The sequence below is a fragment of the Camelus bactrianus genome, chromosome 20 (genome assembly GCF_048773025.1).
Source record: "Camelus bactrianus isolate YW-2024 breed Bactrian camel chromosome 20, ASM4877302v1, whole genome shotgun sequence".
Lineage (NCBI taxonomy): Eukaryota > Metazoa > Chordata > Mammalia > Artiodactyla > Camelidae > Camelus > Camelus bactrianus.
Genome location: NC_133558.1, coordinates 11,391,479 through 11,418,471, shown reverse-complemented (window position 1 = coordinate 11,418,471; position 26,993 = coordinate 11,391,479). Strand labels below are relative to the sequence as shown.

Sequence of the window (26,993 nt, the reverse complement as noted above, 5' to 3'; positions counted from 1 at the left end):
CAAGGTCTTTTTAAATGAAGGAGACTGAATTTTTTTCTATATCATCATGAAGGAGGATGATACGTTACCTTGAGTCTTCTGCTTGTTTTGCAAGTTCAGATGATTGAGGTACTTTCCCTGGCGCAGCTCAAGATGCTTTTTTAATGGTGATGATGCTGCCCTATCTCAAGCTCTTCATTTGGAAGCTGAACAACTCCCTCATGCATTTACGCTGAGACAACGGGTGAGTCACTCAAAGGGGCCTGAGAGCCCTTGGAAATGATGTCGTCCAGGCTCATTACTAACTAGCTCAAGGTCATGCTAGAAAAAGCAGAGCCAGCTCTAAAATCCAAATACAAACAAGAAGAGCTCACTCTTACTTTCCAACCCCTTGGACATGTTACCTCATCGGCATGCCATAAAATGAACAAAATGTTTTGTAGATGATTTAAATAAATAACAAATTTTAGGAACATCTAGAAGAGTGATCATGACTCATCAAAAGTAGGGCTACAGTAACGGTCTTCAAAGGATGAGATGAAGCTTCATCCTTTATACAGCCCAGGGACTTAAGAACACAATACTGTGCAGTGTGATTTAATCCTGCCATGTGTAGTGTGTCATACTTCTTTGTTGAAGTTTATTGCCCTTTTGTTCAAATTGCGGTTTTCCCTTTTTTTTGGTCTTCCTGGTTTTTATTGTGTTTTCACGGCCTTTTGTCTCAAAGGCAAGTTAAAGAGGGTTGACTAACTGTTCAGACCTTTGAGGTATAACATCATTACAGAAAATTGCACAGATCTCAAATGTACCTTCAAGGGTTTTTTCACAATCTGAACACATCTGTGTAACAGGTGCCCAGATTAAGACCTAGTACATTCCCAGTCTCCCGATTACCCCTACAGGCACTATCTCCTGAGGATAACCATCATCTTGCTAGCTTTGTCAGGCGAGTTTTATTTTTATTACTATTATTACTTATTTTATCATTTTAGTTTCAAAGCGAAAATGGAACTGCTTTTTTATGTATGCAAACCAGAGGTGGTCATACCTAAGCCAGTCCAGGAAGCTAGCAGAAGAGCTTGGTGTTTAGATCTGGGCAGAGTCTGATCTGGTTGTTCCCCACTAACCTCACAGCCTGACCATCAGTTCTTGGGTAATACAACCACCCAGCTCCAGTCATAACAGTGCTGACTTCGGAGGCTGGTTTATTCAGAGCGTAAGATTCTCTAATTTTTACTGAACAATTAATAAAAGAGTACTTCTTTTTAATCCATTTTAACCAAGATAAGAAATAAGTGTTCCAGACTTCTACCAACACTTAAAATGCAAGGTCTATAAATTTCCAAAAAGAGCTTGAGTTAGGAAGGGCTATATGATTTGCAGTTGTTTTTTCATGATTGCCAAATCATTTAGCATAGACCTGAGATTAGTTCCATACACCATGAAAGCAACAGGACAGCTTCGTCAAAAAAAAAAAAAAAATCACATTAGTCTATTTAAGGATAAATGATGGCTGACCAAGGGCTTAGAATCCTGTAGGCCCAGTTTCGAGGGGATCCTTTCCTTTGACATTGAGGACTATATTACCCTAAGCAACTATTATAAAATTATGCCTTGTTTATTCTTTCTTCAAAAGGGTGCAAGCTGTGTCAGTGTTCCTGGGTTGAAGGGTAATTTAAATAAGCCCTTGGGTTTACGTTGCATACAAGAAGGCTTTACAAGATCTAATCTTTTCTAAACCTGTTATGTTCTTCGGTTCAGCAGAGCTTCCTAATTGTAGCTATTAGCTCCCTTTTTTTTGTGGTCTGTTCCGTCAATAGACTATTGAGTGTTCAGTAAATTAAACCCAACCAGCAGTCAACACATCAAGACAGACGTCAAATCATAGCTCGGCGGCCCTTATTCATGATCAGTTTCTGGGAAATAGCTTTTAAGCAGAGGGACAGGATTTAACACGATGCACATTTGTGTCATTCTCAAGTTTCCATACTGTACAATCAGGTATGTGAGTTGCTTTTCTTTTTTTCTTCCCTAGGCAACAGGTGTGTTCTTGGAACAAAGTTCAACCCCCACTTCTGGCTTATACGAGAGGCAGCAGCTGCAAGCTTAATGTCAGTGACACAAGGTTCTATAAGAGAGAAAAAATAAACTACTTGTTCAGTGTATTAAAGTGATGGGCAGATGGATGATGGCTGCCAGGACTTTTCTTTGTCTGACTTTTTCTTTGACTTTTCTGAGTCTGCATTTTCAGTTGACAAGTGTTTTTCTCTCTTTCCCTTCTCTTCTCTTTCTTTCCTTCTTTCTTTCCCCACCTTCCTTCTCTCATTTTTAAACAACCAACTAGTGCAAAACATAAATTTCTTTAAGCATTACATATTCATTATTGAAAATATAGCTTCCTTTGAGTCACAGTTTCTAGGCTGAGTGGAGAGAAGAAAAAACTTCATATAAGTGAAGCTACACTTTATTTATAATTCACTTTGTTCTAAAAAGAATTTAAAGGAACTGTTTACTATGAAATTTGAAGAGACTTATCCAGTATGCAAATCCTACATTTTTTAAAAAATATGCTTATTTATAGAACTGAATCGCTTTGCTGGACACCTGAAACTAACAATGTAAATCAACTACACTTCAATTAAAAAATAAAAATTAAAAAAATACTTACTTATAGGCTTCATTATTCCCCAGTTAAAAAACACTACATAGAATTCTGTGAGATATTACTAATAAGAATTATAATGTCCTGTGTATGTCAGAGGCATAATGTCAATATTAATGGTAACAATAGAGATACAATAATTATTGTAATAGTGTTCAAGAGACTAAATTGGTCTTCAATCACTCAAGAATCTCTTTTAGTGTATTGGGGGTAATATGCCATTTTTATATGGCAGTTTTCAGGTACTATCATGCCTCAGTCTAAGAAGCTCAGCCACTACCTTACTGCAGACCACGCTGCTTGCAAACAAAAACATTAAGCTCAAGAACAGACCAGAGCAATTCTAGGGCTCTGTGATACATCTGAAGTGAGTATGTCTTACTACACAGACTTTTCTAGAACTCATGTATAGCAGAGCTTCCCCTCTTTTGCTAGAGTATTTCAGCAGGGATATTTAATAAAAAATGGAGACCGTGAGAAGAATCTTCATTTTTCTTCGATGAGGTGAACAAATACGTTGCAAACGTGATGAGATAAGCACCTATTTAATTACAAGCCTGGAACCATGGGTATAACCTGAGTCACCAGATCCCCTGGAAGACTGGTGTTGGGTGTTGTATACAATGTCTAATTGGAGAAGGAGCAAAAAGAGAATCCCTTTTTATGTTGGTTTTTTTTGTTGTTTGTTTTTTTTTTACCTCAAACCACAATGCTATTCAAGAATCAGATTTTCTGTGAATCTATACTGAAAATGGTTTTGCCGGGACCCTCTCATTGCTAAGAAATCTACAAGCAGATGGATCTGGAATTCAACCCTCTGTGAGAAACAAAGGCAAATGAATAAGAAGAACCTGGTGATAAATTTCTCTCAGGTTTTTAATTGGTTTGGCTTTTACATTAGATTTTCATTGAATGCACGCAAATAACCACCAACCTTTTGGGAGCATGCTAAACATTTAAAAATGTATAAAAAGTGCCTAAATTGAGAGGCTGGCCTAAAGATCATTAAAAGTCTCTACCAATCCAGAGAGTACCTACGACAGAAATTCTACAACTTTGCTTTTCTTCTGGCTGCACTTAAAAAAAAAATTGTGGTAAAATACACTGCACAAAATGTACCATACTAACCATTTTTAAGTGTACAGTTTAAATGTTAAGTTTATTCACACTGTTGCGCATCAGATCTCCAGAATTTTTTCTAGAGTTTAGTTTGCATTGCAAAACTAGAACTCTATACCGATTAAACAAGTTCCTATTTCTCCCTTGCCCAACCCCTGGCAACCACCATAACTCATATAAATGAAATCACACGGTGTTTATCTTTTGGTGACTGGCTTATTTCACTTGGCATAATGTCCTCAAGTTTCATCCATGTTTTGGCATGTGTCAGAATTTCCCTTTTTTATGGCTGAATAATACTCCCTTGTATGTAAAGGCCACATTTTGTTTATCCATCCGTCCGTCAACAGACACTTAGGATGCTTCCGCTTTGGGCTGCTGTGAGTAACGCCCATGGCGACGAACATAGGTATACAAATACCTCTTTGAGATCTTGTTATCAGTTCTTCTGGGTGTATGTCCAGAAGCAGAGCTGCTGGACCGTATGATAACTATATTTTTAATTTTTCGAGGAGCCGCCATATTCTTTTCCACGCTGGCTGCACCATTTTACATTCCCCTCAGCAGAGCACAAGGGCCCCAATCTCTCCATTCCCTCGCCAACCCTTGTTATTTTTGTTATCTTTTAAATTTTTAACAGCAGTCATCCTTTCTACAGAGAACAGGGGAAGGAAGTACTCACGTGAGTCTCCACGTCACCAGCCAGGATCCTACTCTTCTTTAAGAACTCAGCCACCATGCTGTTCATCAGCTTGTCAAAGGCTTCCACCGAGGGTGCCACACCTTTGGAAGAAGAGCGTATTTTGTTATTCCCCAGTAGTTCAGGGAAAAGCTGGTACTGCTTTGCCAATATATGGCAGTTTCAATATACAGCAGTTTATGGAAGCTCAATGTGAATCATGTCATTCTTCTATTCGGTAAGTCACTCATTCACTCAGTCAGTACTTACTAAATACTTCTCAACAGCTCAAGAAAACAGTGTGTTCTTATTTTTCAACCTGCTGAGTAAACACTTCCACCTACACAATTTCGTTTAGTTCTCCCGCAGACCCCTGAGGTAAGTAACACTGTCACACTCTGACTGATGAGGACACGGAGATGTAAAGAGACCACGTGACTTGTTAAAAGCATTATACCAAATAAGAGGCAGAGCCAAAAACTGAACCGTGCCTTAGGACTCTAAAGCCAGTGTCCTTTCTTCTACACTGACCTGTCCAGGTGCTATAACTACCTTGCAAATAGATATCAAAATTATTCAGGACAATTAAAAGGTCAGAATGAACTCTGGGACAAGTAGGAAAAGAAGTTGATTGCACACATTTTGTTCCTTCCTAACTTCCCAGTGGGAGAAATGGCAGTGATGGTGGACTTAAAAATGATTGCTGGGGTAACTGATGGACGATGAATTTTGATCTGCCAAATTACCACAAAAGCTGAAGTGATAATGGCGCAACCTGGTGTGTTCATTTTTTTTTGTTAGTCTGGGGGAAGGAGGTAATTAGGTTTACTTATTTATTTACTTTTTTTTAAGAGGAGGTACTGGGGATTGAACCCGGGAACACATGCATGCTAAACATGCGCTCTACCATTTGAGCTATATCCTCCCCCTCAACCTGGTGTGTTCTGCATTTCTTTTCCTTGCCTTTCTTTCCTATTCTTTTTGTTTGCTTTTGTTGAAGTATAGTCAGTTTACAACGTGTCAATTTCTGGTGTACAGCACAATGCTTCAGTCACACATGAATATACATATATTCGTTTTCCTTGCCTTTAATTAACAGAAAAATTTTGTCTAAGTCCTTGACTGCATATCCCTAATACTGAGAAAGATTATTTGAGAAATTTAGTACCACAGGCTATTAAAATTCAAGCCAAAAGTCTAAATCTAGGGTTCTCTTTCTTATACTGGACAGAAACATCCATGCTCATAAACCTGCAGGACAGATCTTCCTTCCTTTTCCCTGATTCCCAGTTGTCCACTTCCACAGGCCCACAGAGTGATGGAAACAGTTGTTTACAGCTCTCTGCACCTACAGTCTAACTTCCAAGCAGGCTATTGAAGCTGAGTTATCCTCGAGTTCAAAGTACAGTGTGTACCAACTTCCAGAACATAAGAAGGGTACAAACCCAAAGGTTTCTTATGGATCCATTTGGAAACAAATAAACCTGTTTGTTGCTGTGGGTCTGAGAAGTCTCTGCTGAGTGTTTAAAGCTGGAGAAAGTTTTAAAAATGTGATGGAGGCCTCCACATAGCAGAAGGTACAATGATAAAAGGGAATATTTTCCAATTTCCTTTCATCACTCAGTTCTGCTCACACCTCCTCCGGGCAGCCTTTAATGACTTGTCTTTCTCCCCAGCCTGCATCCTTTGAGCATCTCTTAATCAAAGCATATGAGGCCCTGAATAGTAATGCATTGAGACCAAAGATTCTGGAGGATTAGGACTGTGTATAATTCATCTTAGATCCCCCTGCACCTAGCACAGGACTTGTCAGTTGGCAGGCATGAAAATATTTCTTCAACTGTTCAGCCAAACTTACCTGATTATCAGGGTGGGGGAAAAACGTATCGTAAAACACATTATGACACCAGTCTCATACGGCAGTTCTTTGATCTGTGCACACTATGGGTGTGTAATGGACTGGCTTCCTTCTAAAAGTTTCTTTTTAAATTAAAAAAAATTTAACTTTAGTTATAACATCATCCTAATGATGATGTTTACATTTAAGGTGAGAGGTTGTCCTTACTGAGTTGTTAAAAACAGAATTTAGAAAATTACCAAAGCTGACTAATTAAAAAGAAATGAAAGCAATATTGTTCAGGATTAAGTAAAACGTTTTAAGGATGGATATCATTCAGACGTTTTACTAATTACCTACTTACTAATTTTCCTTCTTCATTTCAAATAGGATAATAAATTGCTGGCTAAGTTGTTTTAAGAATCCTTACTTTAATAACTGGTTTGGAATAATTTGCTATAATAGAAAATATGTATTTAAATACTCAAGTAATTTAAATACATGCCTCCCAATTTTGCTTAGCTTATTAATTTTCCCAGGACATTCTTTTTTCATGAAGAAAATACAAAGTGCAGTCTAGTACCTCTTTGAGTAAGTGAGCCTCAAATTACTTGAGTTTTGTTTTTTTTTTTCCTTTACTCGACATCACTACACAATCTCCTGGGAGTTGGATTTTAACTTTATTTTATATATTCATAGGCTTTATATTTGTGGTCAGCAGTCTCAGAGAAATGTCTCTTGATCATCTGATGCCAAAGGCATAAGGAAACAAAGTTACTGAAGAGAACAGGAAAATATTTTCTTACAAATAAGATTTATTGAATCTCATATGCCAGCTGTATAGTTAACAAAAAGAGGCTTAACATGAAATCATAGATGTGTCTCAGTTGATGTGGAAAAAACTTACAGGCCCCTGGCAGCCTTCCTTTAAACAACACCCCCTTCCAATTCATTCAAAGCATTTTAATTTTCATTATGTTCTGAGGGGAAGGAAAAAACCAGCCTGTGCATTTGAGCTCACACAGTAATTTTTGTCCCAGGGTATGTAATATAAGGCACAGCTCCAAATATGCCTGAAACTCTAGAAGCACCAACGTGGATCCTGCCCGGTGAAAGCTTTTTTTGAAGCCCCCTCTTCCCTAAGGCTTTTCTCAATCCCCAAAAGCCTCACAAAATTCAAAATGGGTCAGATAAGGAGGAAATGCGTGTGAGACAAGAATAGAGTTGCCAGATTAAATACAGATCGCCCAGTTAAATTTGAATTTCAAATAAATAATGAATAAAATTTTAGAATAAGTGTGTAGCATGCAGTATATCCCATGCAGTATTCGGAACACACTTCTACCAAAAAAAAAAAAAAAAAAAAAGAACGCATTTTATCTGAAATTCTAATTTAACTGGGTGTCCTGTATTTTCATTTGCTAAATCTGCAACCTTAGACAAGAAGCTGGAAAAATTACTGTAGATAACTTAGAGAGTTTGCCGTGCATGGTATCCTTTTAAAGAAGCAGTTAACTTTTTATAGGTTTGATCCCGTAATTAAAAAAAATTTTTTTGAAAAAGGGTGGTATTAGCATATCATTTAAAAAACATATTTGGTTAGGAATAGGCAAAAGCAAAACAATGTGATCTGATCATGTTACACCGAAGTAGTATTTGGCTTCATGTCAGTCTCTCTTCCTTTAAAACTGCAGTTCTTAAATTTAATGACTCATTCTCTTTAAAATTAAAATGTACAGAATAATTCCAACTTACGTTCTAATCAAGAACATTTGTTTCTTTTTGATAATTACTGAGATAATATATAAAGTCACTGCGTGCGAAAGAGCAGTATAAACACTAAAATGAAAGAAAAATAACATTTGGCTCACGGATTATGCCCTTAACAGGCACAGATACAGGTAGTTTTTGTGGATTGTAGGTTGAAACTTTTTTCCTTTTCTCTTTTTCAGGGCTCGCTTGCATCTGGTTAACGTCACGGTCACATACAAAGAAAGGAGGAGGGGAGCTGAAGAAAGTCGACAGAAGTCAGTCTTGAGAACTCAATGATGGGGACAAAATTAAGTGACCCACATAGACCAGTGATGACGATAGTTTGCAGCCCTACCTCCGTTGACACCATTAACTTCCCCACAGTCCCCAGGAGGCCGGTGGGACCCTGCAGACAGCAACTCCAGTCGGCCGACTGCCCGCTCCAGTCTTTCCACAAGCCCCTGCATCTCTGCCATTCTGGAAAAACACGGCACAAATGGAGGCCATGTGAGAGTCAGGGAGGATTAGCAAGTTGACACCATTAAACTTAACGGCAGCAAAAGGAAAACAATAATGGCTCGGAATGGCTTTCATTACCTGGAGAGTACTACATGTCAGGAAAGTAGGTGAAATTCAACAAGACATAAAACTCGAGGCAGGAAAAAAACCCAAATTATATTGAGCTTATTTTCTATTCAATTCAATGATGTTTACAAGCCTTGTATGCAATGCACAGATATTCACACTCTTTACCCCATCATCAAGTGTCTCCTCGGATGCTTCTTTGTTCTACGATGTAATTTAGGTCCAGTACTTACTTAAAAGCCCACGAACATACATCTCATAATACTGACAACTCTTCTGCTAATTGGTAACAGTGTATTTCAACTACTTCCCGTAATTCTTGCTGTTAAAGTCTAATTCTCCAGGGGACCCTAAAGCCACTGATAATCCTGGTTTACTCAGTTACCTTAAACCAAAGAGCCCAGCACAGAAGTACGAGAACATCACGCTACATCACTCAGACCATCACCTCTAAGAGTGAACTGTCTTCTACTTATTATAATTTGTTTGTGTCTTTGTTGACAAATTATTTTAAATTACAATTATTCTAAATGGTGGAGGTTTTAATTTAAAATAATAAAAATGGTTATTTCCCTTTGCTGCTGGTTATTTTTAAAGAAAATTTAGTTTTAGGTGGGGTGGGTTTTGGAGAAAAGGATCTTCAGTCACCCAACCCTCCTGGCTGGGGTAAATTGGTTCTGAAGCTGACTAAGGGATTAAGAATAAAAGTGGGGCTCAGTATCTATTCTTCCTGCTTCCAAACAGACCTTAGACAGCTACACTTAGTGTCCGCAGGGCAAATACTTTAAAATTACTGGTCCTGGAATGTAATGTTATTAAGGCCACCTATGATGAATGGAACCCAATCTAATTTGACCAGGTGCATGAGAACCAGCGTATGAGTACCATAACTCTGACCATACCAACCTGACTGCTTTGGGCAAAATCAGGCTGCTGCCCCAGAGAGAGGGAAACATGCCTCATCTTAATCAGTGCCCATAGTCCTCCTCACTCTTCTGAACTTTCCAAGCATCATTCTGAGCCAAAGGCGACTAGTATGTTCCTGCATCACACACAACACTGCCCCAGAGCGTGTGGAAATTTTATATCTCTAAGGTGTGTAAATATTTCCTGTGGCTGCTGGGAACCAGGTAATGCATTTATTTTCTGTATTTTGTATTTTGTGAGTTTTGAGCTTAGGCATAATGACTTGCCACTGCCATTTTTAAAAGCAAGGTTATACGTATCAAAACACATGGATGGCTTTATAATTCTCTGTCCAAATGTCAGATGGTCATCAGATACGGACGGGGGAGTTCATGGTCTGTTTTGGAAAGTCATCTCCTCTGAAACTGCCAGCAGCTACTCTTTCAAAATATGGGGCAGTGTTCTCTGCGCAGCTGAAATCAGCATCTAATCCCAAGAGGATTCAAAATTAGAAGTTTCTCATCTATTCTTTTCCTCTTAACGTCAGAGCTTTTGCTTCCATCGCAATTAAAAAAAAAAAAAGACGAAATTTAACTGAATCCTTTACGTAATCTTACAAGTGAACTGGGTATCCTGTAGGTGGGTGAAGGCCATTTGAGAAATGATAAAAGCCCCTCAAACCTTTTAATAGTTGCCTATCTGTTCACAGTTATCTATGTTCTGTGTTACTCAACGTGCCAAATGTTACCACCATAGGCCTAGCCCATGATAGAAAAAAATGTGTCTGCTTTGTTAGCAAGCTCCCTATCCCCCAACAGAAAAGCACCAGCAGCTCCCAGAGCTGTTCAGAAAGGTCTGGCCCATTTCACACATTGGACTGCTGTCCCTGACTGTGGCTTAATCAGCCTCCTTGACAAGACTCAAACTCCCACTATCTAATAGGGCTCCGTATGTTGAAAGACAACAGGAGTTAGCCCATAAACTGCAGGGCCGGGCAGATTGGTGTGGAATGCAGTCTAAAAGTGAATCAGATGTCACTTCATGTAAAGTCACCATGAGCAGAAGTCCTGCCACAGCCTCTTAAGAGGTCAAAACACAGCTCATGCAAGGAAGCTGGAAAGATGCCTATGGGTTTTAAATTTTAGAACAGTTTCTAGGAGACATGGAAGAACAAATAAAAGAAAGAATACACGAGGATATCAAAAATATACATGCTAGCATTCCCAGGGAAAATGACCGAGTCCAAGACAGCTGTGTCTCACAAAACACACACACACACACACACACACACACACACACACACATTCTCCCCACATGTGCCCTCAGCTGCTATCCTGGCTCTCAAGAATAAAGGAAGGACAGAGCTGCAGATTCTCCAAATTCTTCCCAGGTAGTTCCATTCGCCTTGGTTTTCCAAAGTGGATTTAGCCAAGTTTGGATGAGGAGGTGGGAGCCAGGAATTAAGAATTAGGCTAAGGAAATGGATAGGGCAGTCAAAGCAAATGTCGAAGCAAGGTCAGGGCGAGGAATGAGTCAGGGCCAGGTGGACGGACAGATGAGTGTGGAGCAGGAAGCCAGCAGAGGAAGAGGGTAAGGCCAGATGGCTGGACAGAAGACAGTCTAAGAATCAGAAGATGAGCAAAGAGAAGCCAGATGCACAGCTGGAGACTCGAGAGACTGGGTTAGAGGATGCACCTCGAACTTGGCCTTCAGACTGTCTAGTCATCCCATTCAAGTAGAAACCAACTTGGAACTGAAGTTCCCCATAACCTACGGCTTACAGAGGAGAAACACAAACACTCGACCCGAGTTTGAGGGCAGGAGGAATGAAAAAGGGAGAGGAATATAGAATTCCATGACTCTCTTTTTTTAATGTTTTAGGAAATTCTACCTGAGGTTAATCTTAATTCCTTATTTTGTATTAGTTCATGAGTATTTTCTTTTGAGTCTCTTTATAATGGGGACTGTAACTCATCCGTTTTGTCATTTTTTTTTCCTTATCTGAATTTTCCCCTTGCTTTTCATTTAAAGTTTAATTTTCATCTTTATCAAAGAATGCTCAGAATTTAAAGAGTCAATAGTTCTACAAGGCTTATCACAAAAACACAGCAGTCCCCTGACGGCCTCCTTTCATTCTGTCTTGAAAGTCAACCACGTTCAGTTATTTTAGCTGTTTCTTTTAGTAATTACCTCCTTATCTCTAAATAGCGTGTTTATATCTCTACGTCTTGTTTATTTTCTTCAGTTTTAGGCATTACCCATTGCGTTCCCACCAAAAAACAGGAGGGTTTACGTTTTCCTTGCCCAACGCCCCCAGCACATTAAATGCATGTTTTCTTTCGTGCCAATAGCGTTCTATCACAATTTTTGGGTGACCAACAATCAGTGTTAACACAACTATGACTACTCCCATCTGAGTCATGAGGTATACTAAGATTGTTTTCCATTTTATGCACAGCCCGTTTCCCTAGAGCCATGTTTTTAGTTTCTCAGTTTTTTGTAGACTTAAATGATTACTCATCTCCGAACTCTTCCCCTAATTGTGTAAGTCTCCTTCCAATAAGGCCAGACATATATGGAATTCTCTTATTTTTTTTTCCCAGAGGCATCTCTTCTGGAGAATCATTCCAGCTCCAAGGATGCACTGCAGGCCTGCTGCACATCTATAACCTGGGATCTGCCCCCACCTTCATTTTAGGGACTTCCCTGCTCTCCCTCTTATGTGGTATCACCTGCTTCTTGGGTTCTATATCCTCTTTCTTGGAATACTTTCTTCTTAACTAGGAAGAATACTGTCTTCTGAAAAAAAGTACATGAAAGGCCAATTTTTTGAGAACTTACAAGTCTGAAAATAATCTATATTTTGCTCTCACATTTGATTGCTGGTTTTGAGACAGGAGGGCAGGGGGCAGAGCACAACCATTAAAAGGCTGACACAGCGATCAGCACCAAGATGGAGGAAGATTCAACTTCCAGGAGACCTTGAGCTTCATTATACGCTTATTGAAATACAATAGCTGCTAAATGGCCCTCCCACAGGTGCCATGACAGTTTCAACGCTGACCATAAAAGGTCAAAAGGTGGGTGATGGACCAGTTCCTGGGAATCCCAGCTCCTTCCCCAAAGTAGTTGGAATCATCCTCTCACTTGTCAGCATGTGAAGTTACCGAGCCCACAGAAACTAACAATTCGCACATCTTGTGGCCGATCTCATTTTTCCTATCAGACCCCACGCTCCGAGGCTGTTGCTCTCCCTTCTCAGTAGACAGCCCACATTCTGCCTATGGCATGTGTGTCTCCTAGGCCCCTCGGCCTTTCTCTCGCCTTTTGAGGCAGCCCACACTCTATGGAGTGTGTATCTCTCTGAATAAACCTACCTTTACTCTACTATGGCTCACTCTTGCATTCTTTCTTGCACGAAGCCAAGGACCCTCATTTGGTGGGGCACATCCCAGGGACTCGTCTGAGACCTGGGACACGGCCGTCCTATCACACCCCTCATTTTTTTCTGTATCAGTTTGGCTGAGTGCAGAATTCCATGCTGGAAGTTTTCTTCACAATTTTAAAGGCATCACTCCATTTTCTTCCAGCTCCCCAGGCTGCTATTAAGAAGTCCAAAGCCATTTTGATTCTTCATCCTTTGGATGTAACCTGTGTTCTCTTCTCCAGAGGAAGTTTTTGGGATCTTATCTGTCTCCAGTGTTTTGAACTCTCGTGATGATGTGCTTTGTGGTTAAGCAAATATTTTCTTTATAAATGATTTTTAAGAGGTGTAAAAAAGATTGAATGGGCAATTGGATATTGTTTGTCTCTGGGTGAGTTTATATAAAACAAGTTTGTTTGTTTTCAAATAAAGAAGTTAGCATTGTAAATATTTAAGCAATTCAAACTTCTCTCACACCAACTGCATACGTTTATAAAAACTTCATATACTTTAATAAGACTATAGCCAATCAGTATTTTCTCATATACTGTCTTGGAATAAAAGGTGTTCTGGAGACAATTTCCTAGGAGAAGAGGTAGCTGTCATCGTTTTAATTTTTTTTTTTTTCTTCACTGATCATCTTATCAAACCCATCATTAAAGTGCAGATATTTAATTCCTAACACTGTCCAGTTTTATGTCAAATGTCCAATGTTATGCCAAAAGTACAATGACTACACTTAAAGACGAAAAGAAACATTATTTCTATCCTTTTTCAAAACAGTTTCCAGGAATGGAGAGTTCCCCACACTTTCAAACATTTTATAAGGTCTCAATTGTTTTGCCCATCTTTAACAGGGGTAGTATGGAGTGGCCCTGGCTTTGGAATCATTAGCTGGGAGACATTGGGAAAAGAGCTTAATTTTGTTTGCTTTCGTTACTATCTGTATATTGGATTGCTATAAACATGCATATAAAGGCATAAAAAGTCTGGCACGCGGTGTGACAAACATGTTAGCTACTGTTAGGAAGACACCCCATCCCGTAACGCTCTCACAGGAACAGTTAGATCTACATCCAGCCTTTGTGTACGCGAAATGCTGGCCAGTCATCTAGAAGACCTGACCGATGGCAATGGCTAGCTGAAAACTTCAGGGCAGTACCCTGTTGTTATTATTTTCTCAACATTTCACTTTCCTCTGTCCGTATACTTACTCTTCCAATATCTCTGAGAGAGGTTTTCTCAAGTCCCTGTGTAATGGTTACTCTAAAATAAATATTTTGCTAGGTGATTAGTAATTTTGTAGTCACAAAGTTTCAGCCCTAAACATTTTAATAATGACTCTTTTGCTTTTAAACAGTCCTCTGAGGAGGACACAAGCACAATCTCCATGCAATCATTTTTGGAAGGTAACACTCCTTCATCCTTCATATTTTCTCACCCAAGCCATCCTAGGCTCGGTGGTAAGGGGTCTGCTAAGGCCCTGAGTACTCATTCAAACCAGCTATAAAAAGCAACTTTCACAGCTGCTTTGAAAATTGACACCCCTTGGCACAGAGTAAGTGGTGATAAGCCCAGAATAACAGCCTATTTGTCTGTATTACACACTTGGTATCTCCAAGACATACCGCACAGTTAAAATACTGCCTCCTACCATCTTTCCTGCTAGCACATGGGCACCTTGCCTCCCAAGGAGACCAGTCCGAGATTTTATTGTGCTGAGGTTGTAGCTGACTTTCTTTGTATCTCCCACTGAGTCTGCATGCTGCTGAGTACATGGAGACTTCTATAAATATTTTTTGATTGACTAATTAATTGGCTACCCCTCACTGCCTTTCCCTTGCCTGCCCACTCACTGGCATAATCCTGGATCAGGCAAAAAGCCAGATTTCCACAGGAGAAATTTCCATTTAAAAGGAGATACTAGATTAGTTTTTCCCACTTAGAACCACTGTGGCTTTCTCCTGTGATTCGGCTAATGTGAGCCTTTGGGCTTCCCATACTCTCTTTTCTTTAGGATTTCAAAAATTTTTTAATTGAAGTATAGTCAGTTACAATGTGTCAATTTCTGGTGTACAGCATAATGTCCCAGTCATGTATGTATGTATGTGTATATATATATATATATATATACACACACATACACACACATATTTGTTTCATATTCTTTTTCATTAGAGGTTATTACAAAATATTGAATATAGTTTCCTGTGCTATACAGAAGAAATTTATTTTTTATCTATTTTTAAATATAGTGGCTAACATCTACAAATCTCAAACTCTCAAATTTATTCTTTCCCACTCCCTTTCCCCCTGTAACCATAAGATTGTTTACTGCATCTGCAAGTCTGTTTCTGTTTTGTAGGTGAGTTCATTAGTGTTCTTTTTTTCTTTTCTTTTCTTTTTTAGATTCCACATATGAGAGATATCATATGGTATTTTTCTTTCTCTTTCTTACTTACTTCACTTAGAATGACAATCTCCATGTCCATCCATGTTGCTGCAAATGGCATTATTTTATTCTTTTTTATGGCTGAGTAGTATTCCATTGTATCAATGTACCACAACTTCTTTATCCAGTCATCTGTTGATGGATATTTAAGTTGCTGCCATGTCTTGACTATTGTAAATAGTGCTGCTATGAACATTGCGGTGCATGTATCTTTTTGAATTAGAGTTCCCTCCAGATATATGCCCAGAAGTGGGATTGCTGGATCATATGGTATGTCTATTTTTAGTTTTTTAAGGGATCTCCATATTGTTTTCCATAATGGCTGTACCAAACTACATTCCCAACAAGAGTGTGGGAGGGTTCCCTTTTCTCCACACCCTCTCCAGCATTTACCATTTGTACACTTTTAAATGATGGCTATTCTGACTGGTGTGAGGTGATACCTCATTGTAGTTTTGATTTGCATTTCACTGATAATTAGTGATATTGAGCATTTTCTCATGTGCCTATTGGCCATTTTTCTTCATTGGAAAATTGCTTGTTTAGGTCTTCTGCCCATTTTTGGATTGGATTGTTTGTTATTTTTGTTATTAAATTGTATGAGCTGTTTATATATTCTGGAAATTAAGCTCCTCTCAGCAGCATCATTTGCAAATATTTTTTCCCATTCCATAGGTTGTCTTTTTATTTTGTTTATGGTCTCCTTTGCTGTGCAAAAGCTTGTAAGTTTAATTAGGTCCTATTTATTTATTTTTGCTTTTATTTCTATTGCCTGAGTAGTTTGCCCTAGGAGAATACTGCTAATGCCATGTCTCTCTGGAATAACAAAGGTACTAGGTTTGCTGAAATTCCTTCTAATCTCAAAACTCTGGCATTCACTGTAGGATTTATAGACAACTGAATAACAGATCCAGCAACTCTCTTAAAAGAAAAACTCTAAGAATCAGTTCTTAAACGGTGGGCCTGTTTCATGTATGAACATTTTCAACACGTGCAACTGTGATCATTTGATTTAAAATAGCCAGGTGATGACGGATTTGGCCCAAGAGCTCCCCGCCAACCTTTTTTTGCTTCTTCACATGTCTCCAGCCTCCTGGGTCTGCTTTCATTCTTGACTTTGATTTATTACTTGTGACAAAATCAGAGTTTTCAAATAGAGCTGTGGACTGCCCAAAGACTAGAGGTTCTTCTTTGCTCTTTGGACCTGGGAGCCCAAAGTAAAGAGGAAACAGAGAGAGAGAAGAAAGCAGAAAGAAAAGAACGGCGGGATGTGCGGAGAACAGGGGAGAGGGGATGAGGGAAGGGGAGCCGCTACCAGTGACGGAACAGTAGCCTCAGAAGGAACTACAGCCTGTCCCTAAACTGTGTTCAAAACACAAAAAGCAACTCCCTGACTTTGGAGGTTGAACAACAGCAGGGGAGTGGAGGAGGGCAATCTAAACTTGAAAAAAGGATCCATTTCTGGGTTTCTTCCTCTTTTCCCTTCAGAGTTGACCTGAGATCGGAACTGCACAGGGGGTGCAGGCAGCAAACTCTGAGGGAACCTCCTGTTTTTGGCCAGAGGACTTGGAAAGGAGGCTCTGACAAGTGGTAGAATGTGAAGGAGAGTCCGGGTTGTTTTTGGTTTTTTTCTTTCTCCCAAGGGTGGCTGCAGTCACAGAACTGCCTGGCAGAGCAGTAAGCAGCACAGGCAGCTAAAATTTCCCCAAGAAAACCCTGGTCTTACTGCCAGAAGAGCAGGGAAAGGGACCTTTGTGACCCAAGGAGTATAGGCAGAATCCCTGTCATTTCTCCCTCTTATTTTTCCCTCAGTGCTTTGCCCTGAGGATGGCCCCCATGTTGGGGAACCATACTGCAGCAGCGTGAGCAGCTAAAACCTCAAGAGAAACCCAGTCTTTCTGGCCAGAAGACTAGGAGAAAAAAAGGCTCATAGGGGCAGAAGACTGAGGGAGGGATCCCGGAGAGAAGACAGCTGATGAAGGGGGTCTCTTGATGTTGTGCATGAACCAGTGGGAACCCCAGTTGTGCCCCTGAGCTGTGTATGTGTGGGACAGATCCAAAGGCTTTGAGAACTGCACTAGGATATGTAAGTTCTGCTCAAGTCCCACTACTCAGCTCCCAGACTAACCCCTAAATAGTGCTTCTGGGGGACCCAGTATCAGCAGAGCAAAGGCTTGAAAAGATGAACTAATATTGGAACCACTGCCCACAGGATGCAAGACAGAACTGGGCTGACTCTCTGATAAAAACAAAATTTGAGCATTTCAAAAGGACTCAGAATCTCACAACATGATACTCAAAAAGTCCATAATTCAATCAAAAATATTTGACATGCAAGAGACCGGGGGAAATGTGACCAATACTCAAGGAAAAAGACTATTAACACATACCAACCCCAAGACGACACAGATGTTGGAATTATCACATAGATTTACAGGAGCTGTTTTAACTATGCTCTAGAAAATAAAGGTAAACATTCTAGAAATGAGTGGAAAGATAGACATTCTCAGCAGAGACATAGAACCTAAAAAAAAGAAACAAGTGAAAATTTTAGAACTGAAAACTGCAATAACAGGTAAAAAATGCACTGGATGGGCTCAGTAGCGGAATGGAGATGACAAAGGGAATGCCAATAAATCTGATGATACAGATAACCTGCAGAACAGAGAGAAAAAAGGTTGAACAAAAAAGTGAACAAAGCCTAAAAAGCCTGTGGGACAATGTTAAAAGGTTTAATATTTGTATCATTAGAACCCCAGGAGAGGACAAAGTGACTGAGGTAGGAAACATACTTGAAGAAAAAATGAGGAGGAAAAAAAAAAAGAAAGAATAGCCAAAAACTTCCCAAACTTGGTGAAAACTATACATTCACAGATCCAAACAGTGCCATCTGTCTGGTTATTACACATATACACACACCCACATGTAGTGCCTTACAGTGAGTGCCTCGGAGGGGAGAAGAGGAAAGATGAGTGAAGTGAAGATATAACTGCCTAAAACGAAAGAAACAAACGAACTGTGATGGGTTATTATTCTCTTTGGGGAGACATCACAAGTATCAAGAACCTGAGTTCTTGAATGCCTTCTCTAAATCCAGCAGAACAAGGAATCACTATGTCAATCAATACATTGGTTCATTTATCAAGGGCAAAACTTGCAGAAATGGTTTGCCACATTACAGACTCTTGATTTTTGGTCAGAAAACAGACACAGGATAAACTACAAAGGGATTTTCAAATTCTTACTTGAATACATCCTAAAAGAATTTCATAAAACTGTCTTGCACATTTTTAGGTTGGCATGTAAAAACTTTCACCAAAATGTGAGTTGTTGTGAAGTGCAGCACTCTGTACTGACAGGTAAACGTGAAACTACTTTATCACTTGTTGAAATATATCCACTGAAATCCATCATCATTCATTTTAAAAGAATACATAAACAGGCTACTTTTTGACAATCACAAATTCTGTACGATTATATTTTTTCCTTGAATTTATATTTCCATTCTTCTTGCTTTGCAGGAGTTTATCCTAGCTTTATGCTTTAATATTCTTTATTCACTACCTTATTATACTTTTCTGCATCAAAAGAATATATATGTATGTGTGTATATATATATAAAAATTTAAATTCAAGGGTTAAAAAATGCTCTTCTGATTGTTACCATTGTAACTCTTATTAGAATAAAGTCATCAAAACAACAAAAATATTACAAACATTGACAGATAATTACTAAGTGTAAATAAAAGCATTTTTATTGGAAAACGCTCTCTTTTGTTCTTCAATTATTTCATGCATATGTGGCTGAGTATATTTATTGCTAGAATGAGTCAGGGTTAAAGATTAATGTGATTCTCAATTTCTGTTTTTATCAATATAAATGCTGAGAAACTGTTCACACAAATGAGGAGAGGAGAAAGGATGAAATTTTGTAATAGAAATGTCATTCATTTCTTTAAAATTCTTCTGAGTTATATACTAAACATTTCATGGTGACTAAATATCCAAATTAATTTAATCATCAATGTAAGGAAGAAGCGGGGACGATGGAAATTTAGTGAGTAGCCTAACTACTCATCCATCTGGGTTTTCTCTGCCATTTGTTGTCCACGACTCAGCTATTTTACAACTCTGTAGTGATAGAAGTGAACTTGTAGAAAACTGATAGTAAAGCAAGGAAATAATTGTGAATGTAAATAAAATTTATTCCGTGGAAGGGTCAATGGACTTACCTCTTCCACTGTGGAAGAAGCCAGTTCACACCTATTAAGCAAATTCATTTTGGCATTCCCGTCAATGTCTCCCTTGAACTGATTTAAGACCTTTCTGGCTCTCTCATTTTTTAATAAGTTTTTTAAATGTTCATTTTTTTATACGTATGAGAATCATGATTTCGTCTTTTAAAATTTATCCTTTAACATCAGTTTATAATTTGATTAGATTGACCTTCAGTTGTTTACTTGTTTGTTTGTTTGAACAAAGATTTAGAAAACTGAAGACTTGTAAGAGTATCTCTGCCCAGGTATTAGAATTATTCACTTGTGTTACCCCTACAACTGGTATTCTGAAATATCCCCCATTTTTGCCCTCTCCATCCCCTAGGTTTTTACAACCTCGGGCAGTGCGTCTTAGTAAAATGGGTAAGAGATAAGCCTTTTAGTAAAATGGACTAGTAAGATGGGTTAGAGAAAGGCCTTTATTATGTAAAGAGAAAGGTGATTAAGGAAAAGGAGGTGTGAAAGGGAATCTGCACCCCTGTTATAAATCCATTCTCTAGAAGTCAGTCTTAGATAAAAAGCACTTATGAAAGATGAAGATTTATAAACTTATCTTCTCCAAACACTCACGTGCATGGATCTTACAGAAGTCTTTGTGTATAGTAAACGTACCCAGTTTGAAAACTTCCAGACAAAAGCTAGAAGCATAAAAATGAGCCTCATCCCTAATTCAGTATTACCTAGGGACTCATTTGCATTAACAAACCTCTTTTTTAAAGTTTTCAGTTACTGAAGAACTTTAGAAAATTGTCCACCTTCCACTCATAAGAGGCACTGAGAAAGGAATCCTACTGAAGGGAGAGGCCATCGGAAGCAGGAAGAAGAGGGAAAGGAGAGTGTCCACGCAGCGGGGACTCTGCACAGCCAGCGGTACCGTGAGAGTACTAAGAAACAAGTAAGAATGGAAACGGAGCAGGAGGAGTCAATATTCAAACTTTACAAATTTTGCCTAAATACCTGAGAACCTGCATTATACCCCTGGAAACCTCTAGCCACAGCTTTTATCACGCTAGAAAGTGAGGCCAAGCAACCAATTAAATGGACATTTCCATCAACCTACTCACTATGCCAGCTATCTGAGCTTCCTGCCACTGGACAGAGGTGAGCAGAGGTACCAGGCAGTATTCATTAGACGGAAAGACCACCCTTACATCACACTAATCCCTTACCTACACACTCCGGGCAATACACAGGCTTCTAAACCAAGACGGCAGAAAATGGACATCCCCAGCTATGTGTCACATTATAGTCAGACTGAACTATACATCTACCACCCAGAAGTCTATTTTACCTGGTTCTGGAAAACTCGACTGGCCAGTTTATTAGTGTGTCCAGTCTGTTGCCTTAGATTAAAATAATCAGTTCATCTGATAGGAATTCAGCGAGTCTTCCTCAAATAAAACTAAGTAGAAACCAGGCTGGAACGAATGATGAAAACCACCTAAGTCGCTCCTTTGAGACCTATGTTCACAGTTTCATGGTCTTTATATCTTCCTTCACTGCTATTTACCTTCACACCTGCAGTGATTTGCACTGTGCTGGTCATACAACAGTCACTCATAATGGGGGAATGAATAAATAATCAATGGATCCCAGAGTTTCTCTGGATCTCCGTGGACTGATGCCAAGTAGTAATGGTTATTTTCTCATTAAAGTGTGCACAAATATGGACACAAGGCAGCCAGTGTTGTCTATGTACTTCAAGGTCTGTCTTTGGTGTCTGCAGCATCCAGCTTCTCCAGGAACCATCCTCCTTTTCAGTACTACCATTTAGACCACCTCACTTCGGCTTTCAGAATCCCAGAACCCTACTGCTCTTTAATACCCCTTTCTGTCAAAACAAGAATGATTTTGCATTAGACTTTTGTATCACAGAATGGCCTTTAAATTCTGACAAGCTGGGGGTCATCAGGAACCTCGAAGGTTACGTAATTCATCTATTCATCAGACAGAGGTGAAATTTTAATTAGGGACGACTGCACCTTCTCCACTCAGCTAAGTGGTCAATGAGAAGCAAGGATTATTAGATGTGTCACTAACCAGACAGGGCAGATGAAGATCACATCCATAATAACTGAAAGTTCTTGTTTTAGACAACTTCCATGTCCCTTCCATGTAGGGCTGTATAATGAAAGGGAAACCATCTTATTATATATAACTTCTCAGTAAAAGAAGATATGTTTTCCGTAAGTGGGAAAGGGGTCTAGTTTAGAAAAACAAAACGAGATGGAATTCCCCTGGATATAAAGTTCATTTAAAAAAAAAAACAAATATTGCATGATTTCACTTATTTGAGGCATCTAGAATAGGCAAATTCATAGAGACAGAAAGTTGAATGGTGGTTGCAAAGGGCTGGAGGAAGAGGGAAATGGAGGTTTGTCGTTAATGGGTACAGAGGTTCAGCTGAAAGTATGAAAAAGTTCTGCAGATGGATGATGCTGATGGCTGAACAACTTTGCGATTGCACCTAATGTCATTGACTTCTATGTTAAAATGGTAACTTTTATGTCAATTAAAAAATTTTTAAGAAACTATTACATTTTTTTAATTCTAAAAAATTTAAAAACATTTTTTAACTATAAAAAAAATCTTATAATGGCCTGTTCTGATCTTAGGGTGCTTGCCCCCTTCCTAAGTACAAGTAGAAATCTCCTGAATGAACTGCCAAAGCTCACAGCCTGAATCAGGGCAGAACCAGAAAGAGCCCAATGCTAAAATGCCAGATTTCCAATTGGTTTATTGTTACCAGAATAACCAAACTAAATCATGTTAGAAATACTGAACTACTCAGCAGTATACATATACAAGGAAAATGTTAAGTGAAATTTATACCATGTTTACTGTCTCTTTGATTTAAAAGTTGTCCTCTGTCCCATCCTAAAACCAGGTGATATCAGGGGCTGAAGATGCTCATATGCGATTGGAGTAAGTGGATTTCAGCTGTAAAATTTTAGAATAGCGTTTTTTTCATACTTATTAAGACATGAGAAAATAGATACTACAATTAGAATTTAAATAGGAGGAGAAGTCAGGATCTCAGTTCTAACCACTTAGTTTGGGGGAATGAGTAAGTTGAGGATATATCATTAGTGTATAAGTCAAAAGGAGAATCATCCTCTTTATTTTGGTCATTAAAATACATCTCCAGGGGAAGGTGTAGCTCAGTGGTAGAGTGCATGCTTGGCACACACAAGGTCCTGGGTTCAATCCCCAGTACCTCCATAAAGTAAATAAACTAATAAAATAAATAAATAAACCTAATCTCCCTAAATAAATAAACAAAAATACATTGCACATTCATATTCACACACACACACACACGTGTGCCAAGACACATGGAAAAGAGTGTTCAAAAAGAGTGTCCACAGGAACCAACTCTAATGCCCATCAATAAGAGAATGGATAAATAAACCGTATATTTGCCAACATATAATATATAGTTACACACAACAATATGGATAATTCTTTAAAACTTAATTTTAAGATATTTAAAAGTGAGACGATTATATACACCCTTTTTATGAACTGAAAAAAAAAAGCTAACCTAAACAGTATTGTTCAGGAATACATACATATGTCATAAAACTATTTGACAATAAAATCAGGGAATGGTTAACACAAAATCCAGGATTGAGGGGGCATAGGGAATGACATAGGAGAAGAGCAAAAGAAAGATACAACAGTATAGGCAACAATCTAATTCTTTTTTTTCCCCCTTATCTTGTTTATTTTTTTAACAGCTTTATTGAGATACAACTCACATATGATATAATTCATCCCATCTGAAGTGTACAAACCAAACAATCCAATGATGTTCAAAACCATCACCAGTCAATTTTAGAACATTTCTGTCAGCTCAAAAAGAACACTGTACCCTTCAACTATCACCTACCCACTTCACCAACTCCCATTCCTAAGCAACCACTAATCTGCTTTCTTTCTCTATAGATTGCCTTGTTCTGGACATTGTCATACGAACAAGTCATACAATGTGTGGTCTTTTGGGACGAGCATCTTTCACTTACAATAAGGTTTTCAAGGGTCATACATGTTGTCCATTTCACTCTCTTTTACGGCCAAATAATATCCCACTGTGTGGATATAGCACACTTTATTTATCCATTCAGCAGCTGATGGACATTTGGGTTGTTTCTACTTTTTGGTTGCTATGAATGGTGCTGATATAAACATTTGTGCATAGATTTTTGTGTGGACATATGCTTTCACTTCTCTTGGATGTATACACTTAGAATGAAACTGCTGTATCACATGGTAACTCTACGTTTAACTTTTGAGGAACTGCCAAGTTGTTTTCCAAAGCAGGTGCACCATTTAATATTCCCACCAGCAACGTATAAGGGTTCCAATTGCTTCACTGTCCTCACAAACACTTGTTATCTGACTTTTTCATTCTAGACATCCTGGGTGTGAAGTGGTATCTCACTGTGGTTTTGATTTGCATTTGTCTGATGAATAATGATGTTGAGCATCTTTTCATGTGCTTATTGGCCACTTATATATCTTCTTTGGAGAAATATCCATTCAGACCCATTTTCATAATGGGTCATTTATCTGTTTATTATTGAGTTGTAAGAACTCTGTATATTTTGAATACAAGTTCCTTATCAGGTACAGGATTTTAAAATATTTTCTCCCATTTTGTGGGTTCCTTTTTCACAATTATCTAGTCCTTAAGCCTTAGTTTTTAAAGCCGTGACAAGGTTACAGGTGGTCATTTGAATATGTTTATAGTTTACATAAACCTAGCATATTATTTTCTGTATAATCTATTACATAATGATTGAATTAAAAACAAAACCTCATGCATAAAGATATCTGTTAGGAAATATTCAACACAAAACAAAACACTCTAATGCCTAAAATAAGTTAATGCTACTCTTAAAGGCATTTAACTTAACTCCTGGGTATGACTTAAGGCACTCAGAGAATCTGGCCCATTAATACTCTCAAAAGGTTCCTCTCCAAACTCAATCACATGGTAGGTAGGTGTAGCAAACTAATACCAACAGGACAAACCTGCCCCCTCTCCCCTCCTGTTTTTGTATCACCCTTCCTCTCCAAGCTAAAAATGAACTTTACATCTTTAATGCCTGAAAAAAAGAAGACTACTTCATTACTGGTGAAAATTAAGTGACCTTCCAATTTCAGTGACTGTGAGTAAAGTGAAATACGGCCATACCATCCCTTTGGGCATTGTCTACGGCTGCTTTTAAGCTGTAACAGCACAGATGAATAGTTACTACAGAGATTACACAGTCAGCAAAGCCTACAGGTTTACTATCCAGCCCTTTACTCAAAAAGCTTGCCAAACCTTCCCTTATATCAACATGGTAAATTACTTCTCACTCCTACAATTAGCAGCAAAATCTATTTCCTATTAGCCAAGCCCACCTTGACAGTCACTCTTATGATTTCTCACAGTCAATTTCTTCTCTTTAATAAATATGATACCTCAATTCTAATTTTATTAAGGATTTTTAGATTTGGGGATCACAGAGTAAAATAGTGTAGTATCTTTAAAAAGTCATGATCTAGCCATACTCAAAACTATCGGGTGAATCATTTTAACAAACTTTTATCACCTGCTCATTGCATGCTGTGAGTCAAATACTCCTGGGCGCAGTAACAACTACCCAAAACCCCATCCTGCCCTCAAGAGGCTTACAGTCTAATCAGACTCTAATAACTATAAGAACAATTTCTCCAAAGACCACTCCACAATTAAACGGGCTTAGATATTTTACCAAGAATTCTAAGATAGTCCTTAAACCAAAAGAAGCAGTAAAGAAATAATACCTCCAAACAATTCTGGTAAACTTTGGTGCTTTAAGTCCCGTAAGCTTCTGCGTTCCCATGGCTATATAAGTCAAAGGTTCTTGACCTTTTTTGCTGTGTTCACGCCCACTTTGGCTGTTTGGGTCTAATCCTACTTCAGTATCCTAAATGCAGCCACTCATACTGACTCACTTTAGAGACTGTATCAATTCAAGTATTGCCAAAACTTGCAGCCTATTTGTGATGCCAGACCCCACTCCCATGGCAGTACAGAAAGGTCGTCTGCTACTTCCACAAACAACCCTCTACCCAAGGAGACAGCGACCCAGCGGTGAGGTGCCCTCTCTGGAGCTGTCCCTCAATGCCTCAGTGGCCTTTACGTTTTTTTCAAAGTGACTCGTGGCCTCATCAGGTTCTGCAGAGAAGCCAGGTCTGCTTCTTTCCAGCACTTTCTGGCTAGGGTTAGATCCAGCCCAGTGACAGCTCCCCGTACCCCGGGCCCCCGTGAGGCTTAGAGCCGAGCGGGCGAGCACCCCCGGAACTAGCCGGGCCTGGCGCGCAGCAGCGAGGCCCAGGGCCGCAGGTCCAGCCCCGTGGCCGCTCCGCGCCCGCGCACCGCCTGCACCCCCGCCTTCCGGGCGCCCCGGCGCCACGAGCGGGGCAGGCGGCGGGGGCAGGGAGCGCCGCTGCGCTGACCCAGATGGGGCGCTCGCCCGCGCCCGGTCCCCGGCGCCCAGGCCCCCGCTCTCGCCCGCGTCCCCGGCATCCTGGCCGCACAGGCGCCCGCGCCGCCTTTATTCCTCGCGCCCTGCGCCCCGGCCCCTCTCTCTGCACCCCACCCACCGAGCGCAACTTCCGAGCGCGGGGCGCCCCCCGCACCTGCACGCCGGCCCCTCCCCACCCTCGCCCGGCCCGGCCGCCCCGGATTACCTGCTTGGGGGTCCTGGTGTCTGGTGCCCGGCAATGCCACGCCGGGTTCGGCCACTCGCGCCCTCCTCCCGCCGGCCCTCCTCCCCTCCGCCTCCTCCCCCGAGAGTAGGAGTCGGTGTCAAGTCACGCTGCTCCTGGGGAGAGTGGCCGGCGGCTTCCGGGAGCTCCAAATACAGACAAGCCGAGGGGGAGAGAGAGGGAGAGAGAGGAAGGGAGGAGAGCCAGGCTCCGCGGGTGGGGAGTGGAAATAAAGGGGAGCAGAGAGGAGAGGGGGATGGAGGAGGGGAGGGGCAGATGGGCCGTGGGAGAAAAGAGAGGGAGATGAGGGAGGCAGAGGAAGAGAAAGGGAGCCTGCCAAGCGCCAGGCTCTGAAAGAAATGAATTCACCGCATCAGGCAGCATTGCAAAGAAGTCTGGAAAGATCCGAGAGGCTCCTGGCTGAAGGAGCCACAGATAGATTGGCTCCTCAAAGACTTCTGCAGAGAAATGATGGATCCTTAGGAAGCAAGAGGCATGCCTGTGTGTTCCCCAACCCCAGGATAGGGATAAAGGTCCTGGCTGGAGAGGGAGGTGGACAAGAGCTGCTTTAGCTAGA

The 26,993-nt window shown here is 39.9% G+C and overlaps 1 protein-coding gene across 5 annotated transcripts in view; it reads right to left on the bottom strand.

Annotated features, from left to right (window-relative positions):
* CAP2 (cyclase associated actin cytoskeleton regulatory protein 2) overlaps positions 1 to 26,586 on the bottom strand; it is a 115,016-nt gene extending 88,430 nt beyond the window's left edge. For 3 of the 5 annotated variants that reach the window (XR_012500981.1, XR_012500982.1, XR_012500983.1), the window contains exons 1-3: positions 26,399 to 26,586; positions 8,384 to 8,505; positions 4,443 to 4,543 (exon numbers count right to left, since the gene is read on the bottom strand). Coding sequence is in view for 2 of the 5 variants with exons in the window: in XM_074348142.1 (XP_074204243.1) it covers positions 4,443 to 4,543; positions 8,384 to 8,504 (222 nt within the window). In the remaining 3 variants the exon portion in view is untranslated. The remainder of the gene's footprint in view (positions 1 to 4,442; positions 4,544 to 8,383; positions 8,506 to 26,398) is intronic. The other 2 variants (XM_074348142.1, XM_074348143.1) reach the window with 2 other exon arrangements.
* Positions 26,587 to 26,993: the final 407 nt, after the last annotated feature.